The following is a 16,564-nucleotide window of genomic DNA, read 5'->3' on the forward strand; positions in this document are numbered from 1 at the left end:
TCGTTGCAACACACCAATAAAACACAATGGCAACAAATCTGGATGCAACATACCAAACAGAGAGTGGCAGTGGAAGTATTAATTACATCCAAAAGGCCTGGACAGACAGAAAGGGTTTTACCTTACAGCTAAATATGGCCAATGTGATAGACAACAACCAAGCATCATTCATGCCAGAGTTTCATAAACCAGGAGGCCACCACCAAGAATGCCCTGCTCATGTTGCTGCCCATATAGCAGCAGCTAATGCTTGGCCAAGCAGCGTATGCACTGCTGATCGTAGTAGTCAGGTGGGGCAATTGTGAAGAAGGCACACCTTCAGGTACGTGGGTTCCTATTTGCTCAACTCTTGGTACCCGATAACTTTGAATCAGGCCCAGTTACTAACAGGCAGCCACTGTAGAGATTAGTTTAGTGAAGCCATATAGCACCCCCCCTTCACCATTGCATACAGTAATTGGGCAATGGCATTCTGCACCAGCTGTAGCTTCTGAATAGTCTTCAAGGGTAGCTCCATGTAGAGCACAATGCAGTAATCTATCCAGTGTTAGCGAGCCAACAGGTTGGCGTTAGGGTTGCCAGCATAGCTGCCAAGTTTTCCCTTTTCTCACGAGGAAGCCTATTCAGCATAAGGGGAAATCCCTTTAAAAAAGGGATAACTTGGCAGCTATGGTTGCCAGACTCAACAGAGGACAGGACTTCTGTGCCCTTAATTGCCCTGCTCTCTTTTGAGTCTGGAAACCTTAAAGAGAAACCAGCAGACCCTTTGCTTGGAAATTAAACAAAGGGTCTGCTGGTTTCTCTTTAAGGTTTCCAGACTCAAAAGAGAGCAGGGCAATTAAAGGCACAGAAGTCCTGTCCTCTGTTGAGTCTGGCAACTCTAGTTGGTGTGCTGAAGGCAGCAGTCGGATGCAGATGGAGCCTAGATCCAACGGTCCAGGTCAGGAACCAGCCTGTCGGGTATCAGCACTGGGGTCAGGAGCAGTCCGAGTCAGGAACCAGCCGAGGTCAGGTATCAGTACCAGGGTCAGGAGAAGCTGAAGTCAGGTACACTGGATTCAGGAACAGGACGAGCGAGGACAACTACGCGCTTCAGCACAGCAGTTACAGGTGCTGGCGAAGGAAGCAGCCGGCCTTCCTTAAGTAGATGGCTCGTCACCACGCCTCTTAAGAGCTGCACTGCCTCCAATTGTTCCCTAGTTTCTCAGCTGTACGCTCTACAGCTGAGAAAGGAGGAGAGGGGGCCACTGGCTCCTCTCCTCACAAGGGCCTGATTCTGACTCGACTCCTTCCTCCTCCTGTTCTGGTTCCTCGTCTGGCTCAACCCTGACATCCAGGAGGTTATCAGCACATGGGTAGCTGAGGATGAGGTGTCCCAGTCCAGGAATGGCTACAGGTCGTGAACCAGCTGGAGTTGGGTATAGACACTCATATCAACCTGACTTTCTTTACTCAAGGCGCAGGAATAGGTCAGGATGACAAAAGGTCATTATCCTGGTACAACGTCTGTCCTGGCAATATTATGCTAGCAAGTCGCAACACCCAGACTGTTGCACTAGTCAGAGCAACTCACGAGAAGGCATCAGCTTCACTGCTGGTGAAGGAAGCCACACCACGAGAAGCTGTGAACAAGTTAAAAATTAGGAGCGCAAAAAAGCATTTGCTGTCGCAGGTTGGGCTTCCCATGAAAAAGGGCGGCATGTTGTCCCTCCACCCATCTTACCCTCCTGCGGTAAAGTGAACTTGCAGGGCTGCAATAAAAATCAGCTTCAATCATAACAGAACAGTTGTTAGCGTTCACTTCCTCTTGCAAAAATAAAATAAAATAAAAGTGACCTCACTTTCCCTTCCCTCTAATGCCGTTGTCTGGCAAGCACTGCCAACGTTGGGGTAACATAGCCAAGAAAAATAGTTGTGCTCTCTCATTTCTATCTCTCTCCTTCCTGCCACCACCCTTTTTTTTTTTAAAGAGCTACTAACCATCATTTTTAGGGACGCCAACCTAGCAGTTTGAAAGCATGCCAGTGCAAGTAGATAAATAGGTACCACACCGGCGGGAAGGTAAACGACGTTTCCGTGCGCTGCTCTGGTTTGCCAGAAGTGGCTTAGTCATGCTGGCCACAGGACCCGGAAAAACCGTCTGCGGACAAACACCAGCTCGCCTGTAAAGCGAGATGAGCGCTGCAACCCCAGAGTCGTCTGCGACTGGACTTAACTGTCAGGGGTTCTTTACCTTTAGCTATCATTTTGGAAAGAGAAATGTTAACCCAGGCCTCCATGAGATGGAGGGCAAGAATGCAGCAGCAGAAATGTTCCTCTGCATGTTACTGCTGATCTCACTGTGGGGGGGAAAAGAGAGAGGCCACAGCAGAGTGGAGCCATTTTTGGAAGCTGATTTGTTCCAAGTGAGGTTTTCGTCCATCTAGCCCTGGATTAACTCTTTCAACAAGCACCGCCGATCTAAAGCGCATCCAACACACGACTTTCCCCAATGTTTCCTGGAAGCTGTAGTTCTCCCTGAACAGAGATAAATTTCCCTGCACTCTTAACAGACTACAGTACCCAGGATTTTGGGGGGGAAGTCCTGTGTGTTGGAAGCGCTTTATTCGTATGGTGCGGATCTGCTATTGCAGTCCCAGGATTCTCGGGTACAGCATTTCCACATCACCTGCTATCCAAATTTCTCTTTTACAGCACCGCCATGGCATGGTTCCAAGAAGAGGAGGAGGAGGAGGAGGAGCAGGAGGAGGAGGAGGAGGAGTTTGGATTTGATATCCCGCTGTATCACTACCCTAAGGAGTCTCAAAGCGGCTAACATTCTCCTTTCCCTTCCTCCCCCACAACAAACACTCTGTGAGGTGAGTGGGGCTGAGAGACTTCAAAGAAGTGTGACTAGCCCAAGGTCACCCAGCAGCAGCATGTGGAGGAGCGGAGACGCGAACCCGGTTCCCCAGATTACGAGTCTACCGCTCTGAACCACTACACCACATTGGCAACGAACCCCATAGTGCGGCCTCTGGAGGGCTGCCATTGCCAGGCTAATGTGACGCCGCCAATGAAATGAAGGCTGGATAGGGACTGTGGTGGGAATTACTGAGGAGCAAGCCTTTTCACTCCTCTACTGCTGTCATAACTGGCACTGTAAAAAGCTCCACAACTGTTAGCCTTCCAATATTATTATTATTAGTAGTAGTATGTAGTAGTGGTGGTGGTAGTATTTATACCCCACCCATCTGGATTCCCCAGCCACTCTGGGCAGCTTAAAGTACATATAAAACATAATGAAACCTCAAACATTAAAAACTTCCCTAAACGGGGCTGCCTTCAGATGTCTTCTGAAAGTCAGAGAGTTATCCATTTCCTTGACATCAAATCGGAGGGCTTTCCACGGGGAGGGTGCCACTGCCGAGAAGGCCCTCTGCCTGGTTCCCTGTAACCACAATTCTCACAGTGAAGGAACTGCCAGAAGACCCTAGGAATAGCCCACCTGCTCATAAATATATTTCTATTTTGTGATCAATGGACTGTTCCTTCCCTGCCCTGCTTGGTCTCACCTGAAGGCTGTTCTTATGACAACAAGACAGAGAACTGTTTACCAGCCTGACACACAAACATCTCATCCCGTTCCTTTTAGGGGAGGGCTATAAGCTGAGTGGCAGAGGGTGTGTTCTGCACGCAAAAGGTTGAAACACCAGCCTCTCCAGTGGGAGGTTGGGAAAGACTCTAGTCTGAAATCCTGGAAAGCTGAAGCCAGTCAGAGTATGTGTACTGAACTAGATGGTTTGATTCAAAGAAGAAAATACAGAATTTTAGAGCTGAAGGGACCCCAGAGTTCACCTTATCCTCACATTCCTATGAATCCACAAGGACACTGGAGTTTGCTTCTTCTCTTGCATGTCCTAGAACTGGCCTACATGGAACCTTGACTACATAGGTGGCTAACATGCTATCTTCCAGATGTTGTAGGTTTCAACTCCCATCACGCCCTGCCAATCTGACCAAGGATGATGGGATTGTAATCCAATAGCATCTGGAGGACATCTGTCATCCCCATCTCCTAAAAGTACTTGAGCAAACATCACATCTTCAGCTAGAAAAAGCCCTGGCAGAACAGAAGCAAGGAATTCAATACAGGAAAGCCTCTCTCAACCTCTTAAACTTCAGAATACAATGGAAAGCTGGCTAAATGAACAGCAGAAGCATTCAGCTAATTCAGAGTCAATAAATCCAAGATGCATGCTGGTTTATCATCAGATTATAGGACACCCACTGGATTTTGTTTTAGGCAATCCAAGGTGGAATTAAGATGTTGCATGAGCAAAAACACAGGGCCGTTGCCTAAAAACCAGCCATGTGTCAAAAGACATTATAGGGGCAAATGCAATTCACAGCACATCTTATTACTAAGGCTACAGAGCAGGCTGGGGCAGGACAAAGGGGAAGCTACAAAAGAGTCTAGACATAATGTGGGAAGGGGGGTGTCAAAGAGACGCTGTTTTGCAAGTTGGTGCCTATTTTCTTTTGACATTTTCTCCTGCTTTCAGAAGTAGCCAGGATCGCACATGCAACAAACCAACAAATCAACAGTGTGATGCAGCAGCTAAAAAAGCCAATGCAATTCTGGGCTGCATCAATAGGAGTATGGCATCTAGATCAAGGGAAGTAATAGTACCACTGTATTCTGCTCTGGTCAGACCTCACCTGGAGTACTGTGTCCAGTTCTGGGCACCACAGTTCAAGAAGGATACTGACAAGCTGGAACGTGTCCAGAGGAGGGCAGCCAAAATGGTCAAAGGCCTGGAAACGATGCCTTATGAGGAACGGCTTAGCGAGCTGGGTATGTTTAGCCTGGAGAAGAGAAGGTTAAGGGGTGATATGATAGCCATGTTCAAATATATTAAAGGATGTCATATAGAGGAGGGTGAAAGCTGTCTTTAAGCAGAGGCTTGACAGGCATGTGACAAGAATGCTTTGGTGGTGTTTCCTGCTTGGCAGGGGGTTGGACTGGATAGCCCTTGTGGTCTCTTCCAACTCTATGATTCTATGAAACCTCTTCACAAAACACACACTTATAGATTTCCTCCCATCACAGTTCCGCAAATGCTTCCCCCCCCCTCTGCCTCATGCATAAAAAATATTTTGCATTTTTTAAAATTAAAAAAAAATCATCTTATTCTGGGAATCATGAACTAAGCAACCCTCTGCATTCCGCCCACACAAACACACACATTGTTCAATCCGGCTAGAACAAAATGGCACAGCTGCTGCTTGACTGCAATGAACATTCACCCCATTAACAGAAATATGGATCGTGAATGCTTCAGTCGCTGAAGTTTACCCTCTCGGGGTGCTCGATCATGCCTACTTTTGTGCTGGCGCGACTAGAGAATTTTCAGAAGATTAGCTCATAGCTATCAAGACGGGTAGCATCAGTGCTTGGTACTTATTGGTCACATTTGGACTCTGCATTTCCTATAAGGCAGGGGTATATAAGGGACGCGGGTGGCGCTGTGGGTTAAACCACTGAGCCTAGGGCTTGCCGATCAGAAGGTCGGCGGGTCGAATCCCCGCGACGGGGTGAGCTCCCGTTGCTCGGTCCCAGCTCCTACCAACCTAGCAGTTCGAAAGCACGTCAAAGTGCAAGTAGATAAATAGGTACCGCTCCGGCAGGAAAGTAAGCAGTGTTTCCGTGCACTGCTCTGGTTTGCCAGAAGCGACTTTGTCCTGCTGGCCACATGATCCGGAAGCTGTACGCCGTCTTCCACGGCCAATAAAGCGAGATGAGCGCCGCAACCCCAGAGTCATCCGTGACTGGACCTAATGGTCAGGGGTCCCTTTACCTTTACCTTTTAGCCAACCTGCGGCCCTTCAGATCTTGCAGGATTACAGCTCCCATGATCCTCCAGACCCCATCTGCCACAGCCAGCATCACCAGTGGTCTGGGACGATGGGAGTTGTAGTCCAGCAACACCTGCAGGCCCATGGGTTCCTCACTCCTGGTGTAAGCTGACTTGCTATAAGACATCTTCCTATGGCCCTAGCAAGGAAGTGAAGCAGCTCAGGCTCAGAGCAACAGGCCCAAGGTTGACCAGTGAGCTCCATGCAAGGCAGAGGTCTGAGCCAAGCCAAAGCTCTGCACACAACATTACACAAAATCACACCGTATTGTTTTATGTCATTGGAAGGAGCATAATCTTAGCAGTGTTCTCTCTTGGGAGCGTGGTTGTTGTTGTTTTGTAAGTACAGTCGTACCTTGGATCCTAAAAGCCTTGCGAGTCGAACCTTTTGGCTCCCGAACGCCGCAAGCCCAGAAGTGAGTGTTCCGGTTTGTGAACCTTCTTTGGAACCCCAACGTCTGACGTGGCTTCCACGGAAGCTGCGCCTTGGTTTCTGAACATTTTGGAAGTTGAACGGACTTCTGGATGCCATTCTACTACAGAGGTACCACTGTAATTGCCTTTCGGTAACAGTTTCCACTGACTTGGCTGCCAAACAATGAGCCCTGTTCACTGCAGACGATTCTGGGGCATCTTCTCCAAGATCTCTAGAACAGGCATCCCCAAACTTTGGCCCTCCAGATGTTTTGGACTACAATTCCCATCATCCCTGACCACTGGTCTTCTTAGCTAGGGATCATGGGAGTTGTAGGCCAAAACATCTGGAGGGCCACAGTTTGGGGATGCCTGCTCTAGAACTTAATTAACTATAGACCCCCGAGAACACACTCAAAAGAGAAATTTAATAAACAACAACAACAACATTTCCTGCCATCCCTCCATTTTTCAGAAGCACTGGGCAAGCTGCCCTTCAAGAGGTTTGCCCACAGTTACTGATCTTCAAATTGTGGAACCCCAATAGGAGCCCCAGGGTTTGCCGCAACAGTTTGAAAGCCACTGATTTTTTTTTATTTTTTTTTAAGTTGACAAAGTAAGGGTTATTAGCAGTCACCACCAACCAACCCCTCCCCTCCCCGTAAATTATCTCCCCAGAAAAGCAGTCAACTCCACTCCTGATTTATAACTCCAGACAGACATTCTGGTTAATGTTCTTCCATTTGCAGTTTTCACCCTTGTTCCTAAAAGCGATAAATTCCCAGGAGGAAATTCTGCTGTAGAAGATTCAGAGTCTTAATTGCCTTCAAGGTGCCACAAGACTCTTGGCTGTGCCTCCCAAGGGCAGCTAACACCTCTCTCGTACTGACTTACTCCAAGCAAAGAGCTGATAAGACATGGTTCCTTTTGCACTGAGCATGAATTTGACTTCTGGCAAACATCCCTGAATATAAACACATCCTATTCTCTCACCAAAAAAACATACTTTGGGGGGTTGGGGCAGACACAGAGAGAAGCCTGCATTCCATCATATCAAGCACATAAACCACCTTTGGTGCAACCAATTGTCTCTGAGCTCAAAATACTTTCAGCCTCTTGGTTTGAAACAGATGCACTCGGGCACATAGATGCAGGCTCTGTTTATACCAGTAGCTTTCAAACTGTGCTCTCTGGAAGCCAGTCGCCATTCCTAAGCAAGAAGATCAGCCATGCAGATGTAGGGTCTCAACAGAAATCAATCTCTCTCTCTTTCACACACACACACACACCCCTAACCCTGCAGACAGTACACAATTACAAAAGACACATTCTAGGTGTGCTCTCTCAGCCTGCAGACAGCAACAGCAAAGTCCATGAGGCCGGGCTGGTATGCAGGATACGCACTGCCCTAGAATGCTATCCCAAATCCTGGACTGCATAGGGATTCAGAAGAAGATGCGCAAGGGCCCCCCTCCAGGTACAAAACAGAGCCGCCCCAATGCAAGGGAGCTTGAAGCCACTGATCAATAGGAGTATAGCATCTAGATCTAGGGAAGTAATAGTACCACTGTATTCTGCTCTGGTCAGACCTCACCTGGAGTACTGTGTCCAGTTCTGGGCACCACAGTTCAAGAAGGATACTGACAAGCTGGAACGTGTCCAGAAGAGGGCAACCAAAATGGTCAAAGGCCTGGAAACGATGCCTTATGAGGAACGGATTAGGGAGCTGGGTATGTTTAGCCTGGAGAACAGAAGGTTAAGGGGTGATATGATAGCCATGTTCAAATATATGAAAGGATGTCATATGGAGGAGGGAGAGAGATTGTTTTCTGCTGCTCCAGAGAAGCGGACACGGAGCAATGGATTCAAACTTCAAGAAAGAAGATTCCACCTAAACATTAGGAAGAACTTCCTGACAGTAAGAGCTGTTTGGCAGTGGAATTTGCTGCCAAGGAGTGTGGTGGAGTCTCCTTCTTTGGAGGTCTTTAAGCAGAGGCTTGACAGGCATATGTCAATAATGCTTTGATGGTGTTTCCTGCTTGGCAGGGGGTTGGACTGGATGGCCCTTGTGGTCTCTTCCAACTCTATGATTCTATGATTTACACAGCCAGTTATCACGGGAGACGAACCCCCCGATTCAGACATCAATTTCATTCCATTAGCATTCCATTCAGGCGTGATGCCAAAGCACGGCTGCACTTCAGGGAATGTTCAGGAGATCAGCAAGTGTTTCTGACTTCCATCGGCTTAACGAAAATGAAAATGTAACGCCTCCCCACCAAAAAAGAAAAAGAAAGAAAAATGAAAACATTAAAAAGAAGCAGAAGGAGGTTTGCTATGTGAAAGGATCTGTGTGAAAGCTTGAGTTCTGGGACTGAAAACAATCCTGTGGGCTGAGTGCATTTTTGGGGGGAGGGGGGGGAGGCAACTTTTTCCTGAGCCACAATTCTGTGCTCAGGATTCAGTCACTGGAACTCTGGTTCTAGTGGAAACCAGAGCAGATCCCTGCAAGCCTCAGGTCTCCCAACCCTGGTTCTATAGTGGTGCCTCGACTTACGAATTCAATCCGTTCCGAAGGCACCTTCGTAGGTCGAAAAATTCATAAGTCGAAAAGCGCCACTGGAAACACAATTTCCCATAGGGATGCATTGGAAACGGAGACATTCGTAAGTCGAAGCAACCCCATCTAAAAATCCGCAAGTCGAAAAAACCCTATCTAAAACCGCTGCGGTTTCCGTTCGGATGTCGAGTAATCCGTAAGCACGCAGCCATTTGCCCCATTCGTAAGTCGAAAAATTCGGTTGTCGAGTCGTTCGTAAGTTGAGGTACCACTGTAGCAGCTTTTGCCAACCTGATGCACACCAGAAGCTTCGGACCACAACTCCCATCAACCTCAGCCACCATATACATACCCTATATACGGTACTGACTAACTCACCCCCTGCATATACGCTTCTGCAAGGCTGAAACGGGGTTGGTCCAGGCTTACCGTTTACAGCAGATTCACCCCATTACACTGGTTTTGTTGTCAAGAACCATTGATTTTGCCCAGGTTTCCTGACAGCTTCAGAATTCCAACCTCTGGTGTACGCGCTAATGATATAGAACCCCATAGAAACTCTGAAGGTTGTGGGCCAGGCTTCCAACAGAAAAATAAAACACAGTAATCTATTAAACAGGGGACCCAGGTGGCGCTGTGGTTTAAACCACTGAGCCTAGGGCTTGCTGATCAGAAGGTCAGCGGTTCGAATCCCTGTGACGGGGTGAGCTCCCGTTGCTTGGTCCCAGCTCCTGCCAACCTAGCAGTTCAAAAGCACGTCAAAATGCAAGTAGATAAATAGGAACCGCTACAGCGGGAAGGTAAACGGCGTTTCCATGTGCTGCTCTGGTTTCCCAGAAGCGGCTTTGTCATGCTGGCCACATGACCTGGAAGCTGTACGCTGGCTCCCTCAGCCAATAATGCGAGATGAGCACGCAACCCCAGAGTCGGTCACGACTGGATCTAATGGTCAGGGGTCCCTTTACCCTTTACCTTAATCTTGTTGTTGTTTAGTCGTTTAGTCGTGTCCGACTCTTCGTGACCCCATGGACCAGAGCACACCAGGCACTCCTGTCTTGCACTGCCTCCCGCAGTTTGGTCAAACTCATGTTCGTAGCTTCGAGAACACTGTCCAACCATCTCGTCCTCTGTAGTCCCCTTCTCCTAGTGCCCTCAATCTTTCCCAACATCAGGGTCTTTTCCAGGGAGTCTTCTCTTCTCATGAGGTGGCCAAAGTATTGGAGCCTCAGCTTCACGATCTGTCCTTCCAGTGAGCACTCAGGGCTGATTTCCTTCAGAATGGATAGGTTTGATCTTCTTGCAGTCCATGGGACTCTCAAGAGTACCTTAATCTATTAAACATTAAAAGCCTCCCTGAACAGGGCTGCCTTCAGATGTCTTCTAAAAGTCTGGTAGTTGTTTTCCTCTTTGACATCTGTTGGGAGGGCGTTCCACAGGGCAGGCGCCACCACCGAGAAGGCCCTCTGCCTAGTCCCCTGCAACTTGGCTTCTCGCAACGAGGGAACCGCCAGAAGGCCCTCGGTGCTGGACCTCAGGTATACTGGACCGAGGCCATTTAGGGCTTTAAGTTTAGTTGCCATTTGGGGGCCAGACGGCGCAAAAGTCGTATTTTTCAATACGGCTTTTCGGATCCTGAAATTCATTCTGATTGCACAGATAAAGTACAACAGATAGAATTCTACAGGATGTGTTGCTAGTATGTGGGGAAACTGCCAAGATCCGAGGATCCCCAGGCATGCACCTCCAGATAGTGGAGATGTCAGGCGCCATCCTAGAGCCCAGGCATCTTCAAAATGTTGTTCAATCTTCCTTTAAAGCCATCTAAGTTGGCAACCCCAGGGAGGCAGATTTATCTTGGGGGCTTCAAGCTGCCGACCTCCATCTAAAAGCCATCCAGTGGCTCTAATGATTTGGCAATTGTTTGGGACAGGCTTCCTCTTAAGAACCACTGAGTCTTAAACTAGACTCTGATCTTGCACAAAAGGTCCATCTGCAATTTAATAGCTTGAACTTTTATCTGCTGTGCTTTTTACTGCCTTGGCCATCATGGCTAATAATATAACACCAGGGAATTTGGATGCAGAATTGCATTGGCATTATCTCCAAAGCAGCAACACCCAAAAGGCTCCTGCAAGATTATACGTTAGCAGAAGCAATCTTTGCCCTACAGATTGGGCACATAAAAAGCCGATTAGATAACTTTTTTTTTTTATGGACCAAGGACTGAGGGCCAAGTGCCAACTATTGGAATTTTACATGTGCAACAATTTCATGTCTCTCCGCACATGAAACTGAGAAAACATTATGCCAGCTAAATCTGCAACCACCAGTAAGAACCACTGTCAACCTGCCTACACTATGAGGCCATCATCCAAATCCCTACGCACATGTCTACCTGCAAAAACACTAAGAGCTAGATTGACATAGTATTTGGAGCATCAGACTAGGACCTGGGAGATCAGGGTTCAAATCCCCATTGATTACAATGGGGCACCATCCCAGTGTCTTTTCTATCCAGTATCTAAATTCTTCATGTGCCTCCTCCCTGAGAAGTCTTGAGCAGGGGTCAGCAAACTTTTTCAGCAGGGGGCCGGTCCACTGTACCTCAGACCTTGTGTGGGCCCGGACTATTTTGGGGGGTTGGGGGGGGGTTTGGAGGAACTAATTCCTATGCCCCACAAATAACCCAGAGATGCATTTTAAATAAAAGCACACGTTCTACTCGTGCAAAAACACCAGGCAGGCCCCACAAATAACCCATTTTAAATAAAAGGACGCATTCTACTCATGTAGAAACACACTGATTCCCAGACCGTCTGCAGACCAGATTTAGACCCTCTCGCCCGGCTGGATTTAAGTTTCAGCAAATAAAACTTCAGCTTACAAATCTCCCCCCATGACCCTATGGTCAGGCTTTTTAGAATCATAGGATCGTAGAGTTTGAAGGGACCCTGTGGGTCATCTAGTCCAACCTCCCCCCCCCCCGCAATGCAGGAATCTTTTGCCCAACGTGGGGATCGAACCCGCGACCCCTGATATTCAGAGCCTCATGCTCTAGCAAATGAGCTATCCCAGCTTGGCCTGGTCATTTTATTTTATTTTTCCAAAATACACCCACGCTTTCCTACCGCACATCTGGAAATGCACATTGCCCGGGAGATGGAAGATGTGCAGATGTGAGCAGCTTCTGCCTTCACCTACACTGACTGTAAAGGGAGCAACAAGAGGTAGGAAAAGAAGCAAGCAAAGCGAACACAATATAGCTCCCTATTGATTGGTAAAGTGGAGAAGCAAGGAAATCAGCACCAAGTCTTCTGCATTTACACACACACAACTACTCCTATTTCCTTGGCTCATGATTCTTGCCTGCCATTCCTATGTTCTCTGTTCTATCCCCAAATTCACTCCCTTCATGGCATGCCACTCACTGGTATGGCGATTTAATAAGCTTATATTGGGCGCTCTCTGCCCCCAGGCGAAACCCCCTTCTTATGTCTACCCCACTATGTCTCAATGGTTTTTGTTTGTTTGTTTTTAAAGCAAAAGCTTAAACAGTACACAAATGGAAGGACAGAATCATTTATCCCTCCGTTTGCTCATCTCCCATGTGCGCATGGGCATCCAAATTCACACAGCCATGGGTTGTGGCACATCTGGGTGGCAACACTTGCTGTAACAACCAAAAGGCGCTCTATAAATGCCCATGTCAACAATACCTGCTGTGAAAGACTAAATGGGCACCAGGAAGCATTTCTGTGCAATTGCTTGTACAAGCCGTTCTTCCTGGGAAAGTCCATACAGTGTATTTATTTCACATGCACACAGCCACATGCCCATCGTTTCTTTCATATGATTCATTAAGTACACCAGCTTGCTTAGAGGAACAGAGTTCCTAGAAAAGAAATGATTTAAACTATGTGGAGCATGTCTCTCTCCAATTTGCACACATGCTTTAAGCAGGGATGTCCAACCAGTAGATCGTGATCTACCGGTAGATCCCAGCTGATCCTAGTAGACCACAGGATCCCTACTGTTTACAAAAAGTTATGTGGGGAAGAAAGAAAGAAAAAACAACAACTCTGTGGAATCCTGCCCCAGAAAAGCTCAACAACTCTGGGCACTTCCCTCCTAAAAATGCTCAACAGTTCTGGGCAATCCACACACACACACCCCATGCACGCTCCTCCTCCCTCCAATAACAATGGGTAGATCACTGCCAGTGTTTTTTATACTGGGAGTAGACCACAGTCTCTTGGGATTTGGATATGCCTGTGCTATAGGAAGCACACAGCCTTCCAAGTCTTCGCGGCTCATCTCAAGGGAAACAATGGGAAAGATGCTACTCCTCTCCCACCTCCCAATTCACCTGCCTGTGCAGTCATAAAGAGGCCGCTCACCTGGCTCGCCCGCCCGCAGATTTCTCTCTTAAAGCCGCTGGCTTTGCTAGGAAGCAGAACCTGTTATTGACAAAGGAACATCCAGCAAGCCCCGTCCGTCCGTCTCCCTCCTCCTAACTCTGCATTTTGCATGCTATTTTATTTTTTGCATTTTTGATTTGGGAGGGCTAGCTTCATCCAGAGTTGGGGGTTGGGTTGGGTTGGGTTGGGTTGGGGGAGTGCAGAGCTCGCCGGAGGAGGGAAACCCCCAAGGGAACCCCTGTGCCTCCCCTCCCAACTAGAGCTCAAAGACTTTCGCTCCGAGCAGCTTTGTTGGCAAGATACCACCCCGATCCACCCCTAATCGAGATGATGCGATAACAAGCTTTCTTTCAAGTCCCAATAAGCTCTTTGCAGAAAGGGAAACACACATTTCTCTCTCTTTCTCCCCAACCCCACCTCGTCTACCGTGCCCATTGCAATGCTCTGGGTTTGTGTTTTTTTTGCAAGGCAACCTCAGCTACAGAAAAGCCTTCGTTGCCCCCCCCGTTCCTCTCCTGCCCCCCACCCTGGTTTCTTCCCCCTCTTCTCCCCACCCCATTTGCAAAAAAGGGGGGGGGAGGGCGGGGTGGGGGGAAGGGACGACTTCCCTGTTTTGCAAACCGGAATGCAAAGCGGGCAGGGACAAAGAGTGCTGGCGAGACGCTCCACAACATGACACCCGAAGGACAACACGCACATAACACACACACACACACACACACACACCGGAAACACGCGTGCATCGCTCAGGCTCTCCCGGCTCCCGGCTTACCTCTTCTTCCGAAAGTCCATAGACCGGCTCCACCAACCCAGTCGCCATGGATCCGGAGGGCTGCGGAGGAGGAGGGGGCCCCTCGGGCAGCAAGGCGAAAGCCAGCCGACGAAAGGAAAGCAGCGGCGGAGGGGTGTCCCCGCACAGCAAGCGATGCACCACCAGCACGACAAGAGGAGAAGGAGCCTCGGAGCTTTCTCTCTTTTCCAGCAAGAGTCAGGCGACCAAATCCAGGTGGGGCGGGGGCTTGAAAAAGTGCAGCTTTCCTTTTCCCGGCCACCCACCACCAGAGAGGGAAGGAGTACGTGGGAGCGCGGTGTGCGAATGCGGGGTCAGCAGCAGCCCCGAAGCAGGCACAGCTGTTTCTCCTCTTGGTGGGAGGAAACGATTGAAACCACCGGGGAATCGAACCCGCGAACTGAAGGTTCCCCTTCTTCCTGCTTCTGCGCCCGGGCTAGAACGGTTCTATTGCAGCCGCTGGCGAGCCGCACGCAATCGAGGGCGGAAAAAACCCTTTCCTTGAGCTCCGGAGCTAAGAGAAAGCAGGGGGCGGAGCTCCCAAGCAGCTCGCGGAGGGGGGGCGGGCAGAGAGCCCCGCCGGGCCAATCGAAAGCGCTATCAATAATGACAGGCGGAGCTTGCAGAAACAAGTGGGGTAGGTTGACTCGTTTTCCACCCCCAACTACTGTACAGCGCTCTCTCTCCCTCTCTCTTTGATTCTTCTTTTTCTCTCTCTCTGAAGAGTTTGGGAGGGGAGGGGAGGCTCGCTGAGGTTCAAAGGAAGGGAAAGGTGACAAGGGATTGAATGCAAAGCTGGGGGGCTGCAGGGGAGGGGAAGGTGCGGGGTTTGCAGATCGGAAGGCGTGGGATACATTTCCAAATTTTGCGCTTTTGGTAAGATTGTTGCCCGGATACAATATAAATGTGCACCTGAGAAACATGGTTACGCTCCCCTCCTGTATAAACGGGTCCGTGCGGGTGCTTTGCTTTGTTCTTAAGTAGAGAAGTAGCAATTGCTCTTTCATTTTTATTGTTGCGTGTCCTTTGTTTACACGAGCACACGGTTTCTCATTCCGACACGCGCGCGCGCGCACTCCGAACACATACAGCGCACGTTCGGCTTCCCGAGGCGGACTCCAGAGGAGAAGGCGCCTCCCAATGGCCACGGTGAGGAATTGCAAGCTCTAGCTCCAGAAAAGTGAAAATCTCTCATTTTTCTAAAGGAAAATTAATGCAAAACCAGATAGGTGTAATAATGATTATGAAAAGCAAGTAATTTGGGCTGACCTAGGAGGGCTCTCTTTTGTTTTTAAGCTTTGGGCTCTGTGGGACTGTGTTTACACGGGCATCTTTATCAGGTCGGCAAATCTCTTGGGTTCGGTTTAAAACACCTTGTTCCTCCCTGCGCTCCAGTGTTTGAGTTAGAAACAAAGAAGGACGGTGTTTGAACGACAAACAAGTTCGGCTGTCGTGTGTTTGTTTTTCAGTCTGTTAAAACGCTTTTATTCACAATATTCATTGGGCCAACAAAACCTTTATTTTGGACACACGCTCGCATTGTGGTGTACACTGCAAACACCTTCGCTGATCACTAACTTTCAGGAATCTCATTGTCATGCTTTTGTTTGAGGTTGACTGCGCTGAGATTATACGTGGGAAGGAGGGAGCACAATGACTTTTTGTTTGTTTGTTTTTTGCGGGGAAACTGGATTCCAAAAGCACCAGAGAGCTAAACTGGTGATTCATCCCTATTATAGGAAGCTATTTCCTTACCTTTTCTAAAAACCAAGGGGTGGGCAGCTTCTGTGTCCCTAGGGACCACTCTGTTCTCCAAACAGGAATGGAACAGAAGGGTGTTACAAACCGATCCCCCTTTCTAGATATCTTTTTAAAAAAAATTATTGAATTTTACATACAGAGAAAAAAGAAAAATTAAAATTAAAAAGAAAATACAAAAAACAAAAAATGACAATGCTATCACATCTTATTTCTTCAAACTTCTTCACTTCCCCTTCTTACAGTCCTTATTAATAATTAACTCTTACCATTTCCAAATCTTAACTAGACATCATAGACTTACATCTTATCTCCCATTTCATAACCTTATTCTTAAATAATTCTTGTTCATTTTATATAGAAGAGTGAAGGAAAAAATAGAGAGAGAGAGAAAAACCCAAAGTAAAAATAAAAAGACATAATACATAATCGTATTTTCTAATTTCTAATCAAAACATTTCAGACTTCCTCATTTCCCCTTCTTGAGTTCCTTATTAGCCACTAATTATTGCAGTTTCCAAATCTAAGATTACCTTCTTCCTTCCAATTTAGAACTTCTTTTTAATCATTTACCCTTCATACTTCTCTTTACCTTTATTATCCAATATTCTCTACCCTTTTACCCAAAAATATTCATAATTATTTTTCAAAATCTTTTTCCCCCTTTTTTGTTCCCACCCCTTTCTAGATATCTTTGTCTGTCTTGAGAGACAATGCTGTGCACCTC

At 47.8% G+C, this 16,564-nt stretch overlaps 1 protein-coding gene across 2 annotated transcripts in view; it reads right to left on the minus strand.

The window, feature by feature from the left end:
• Window positions 1–14,603, minus strand: part of NEDD4L (NEDD4 like E3 ubiquitin protein ligase) — a 259,415-nt gene extending 244,812 nt beyond the window's left edge. For both annotated transcript variants that reach the window (XM_035101003.2, XM_035101002.2), the window contains exon 1: window positions 14,062–14,603. In XM_035101003.2, the coding sequence (XP_034956894.1) occupies window positions 14,062–14,109 (48 nt within the window). In that variant the 5' untranslated portion in view covers window positions 14,110–14,603. The remainder of the gene's footprint in view (window positions 1–14,061) is intronic.
• Window positions 14,604–16,564: the final 1,961 nt, after the last annotated feature.

The sequence above is a fragment of the Zootoca vivipara genome, chromosome 11 (assembly GCF_963506605.1).
Source record: "Zootoca vivipara chromosome 11, rZooViv1.1, whole genome shotgun sequence".
NCBI lineage: Eukaryota > Metazoa > Chordata > Lepidosauria > Squamata > Lacertidae > Zootoca > Zootoca vivipara.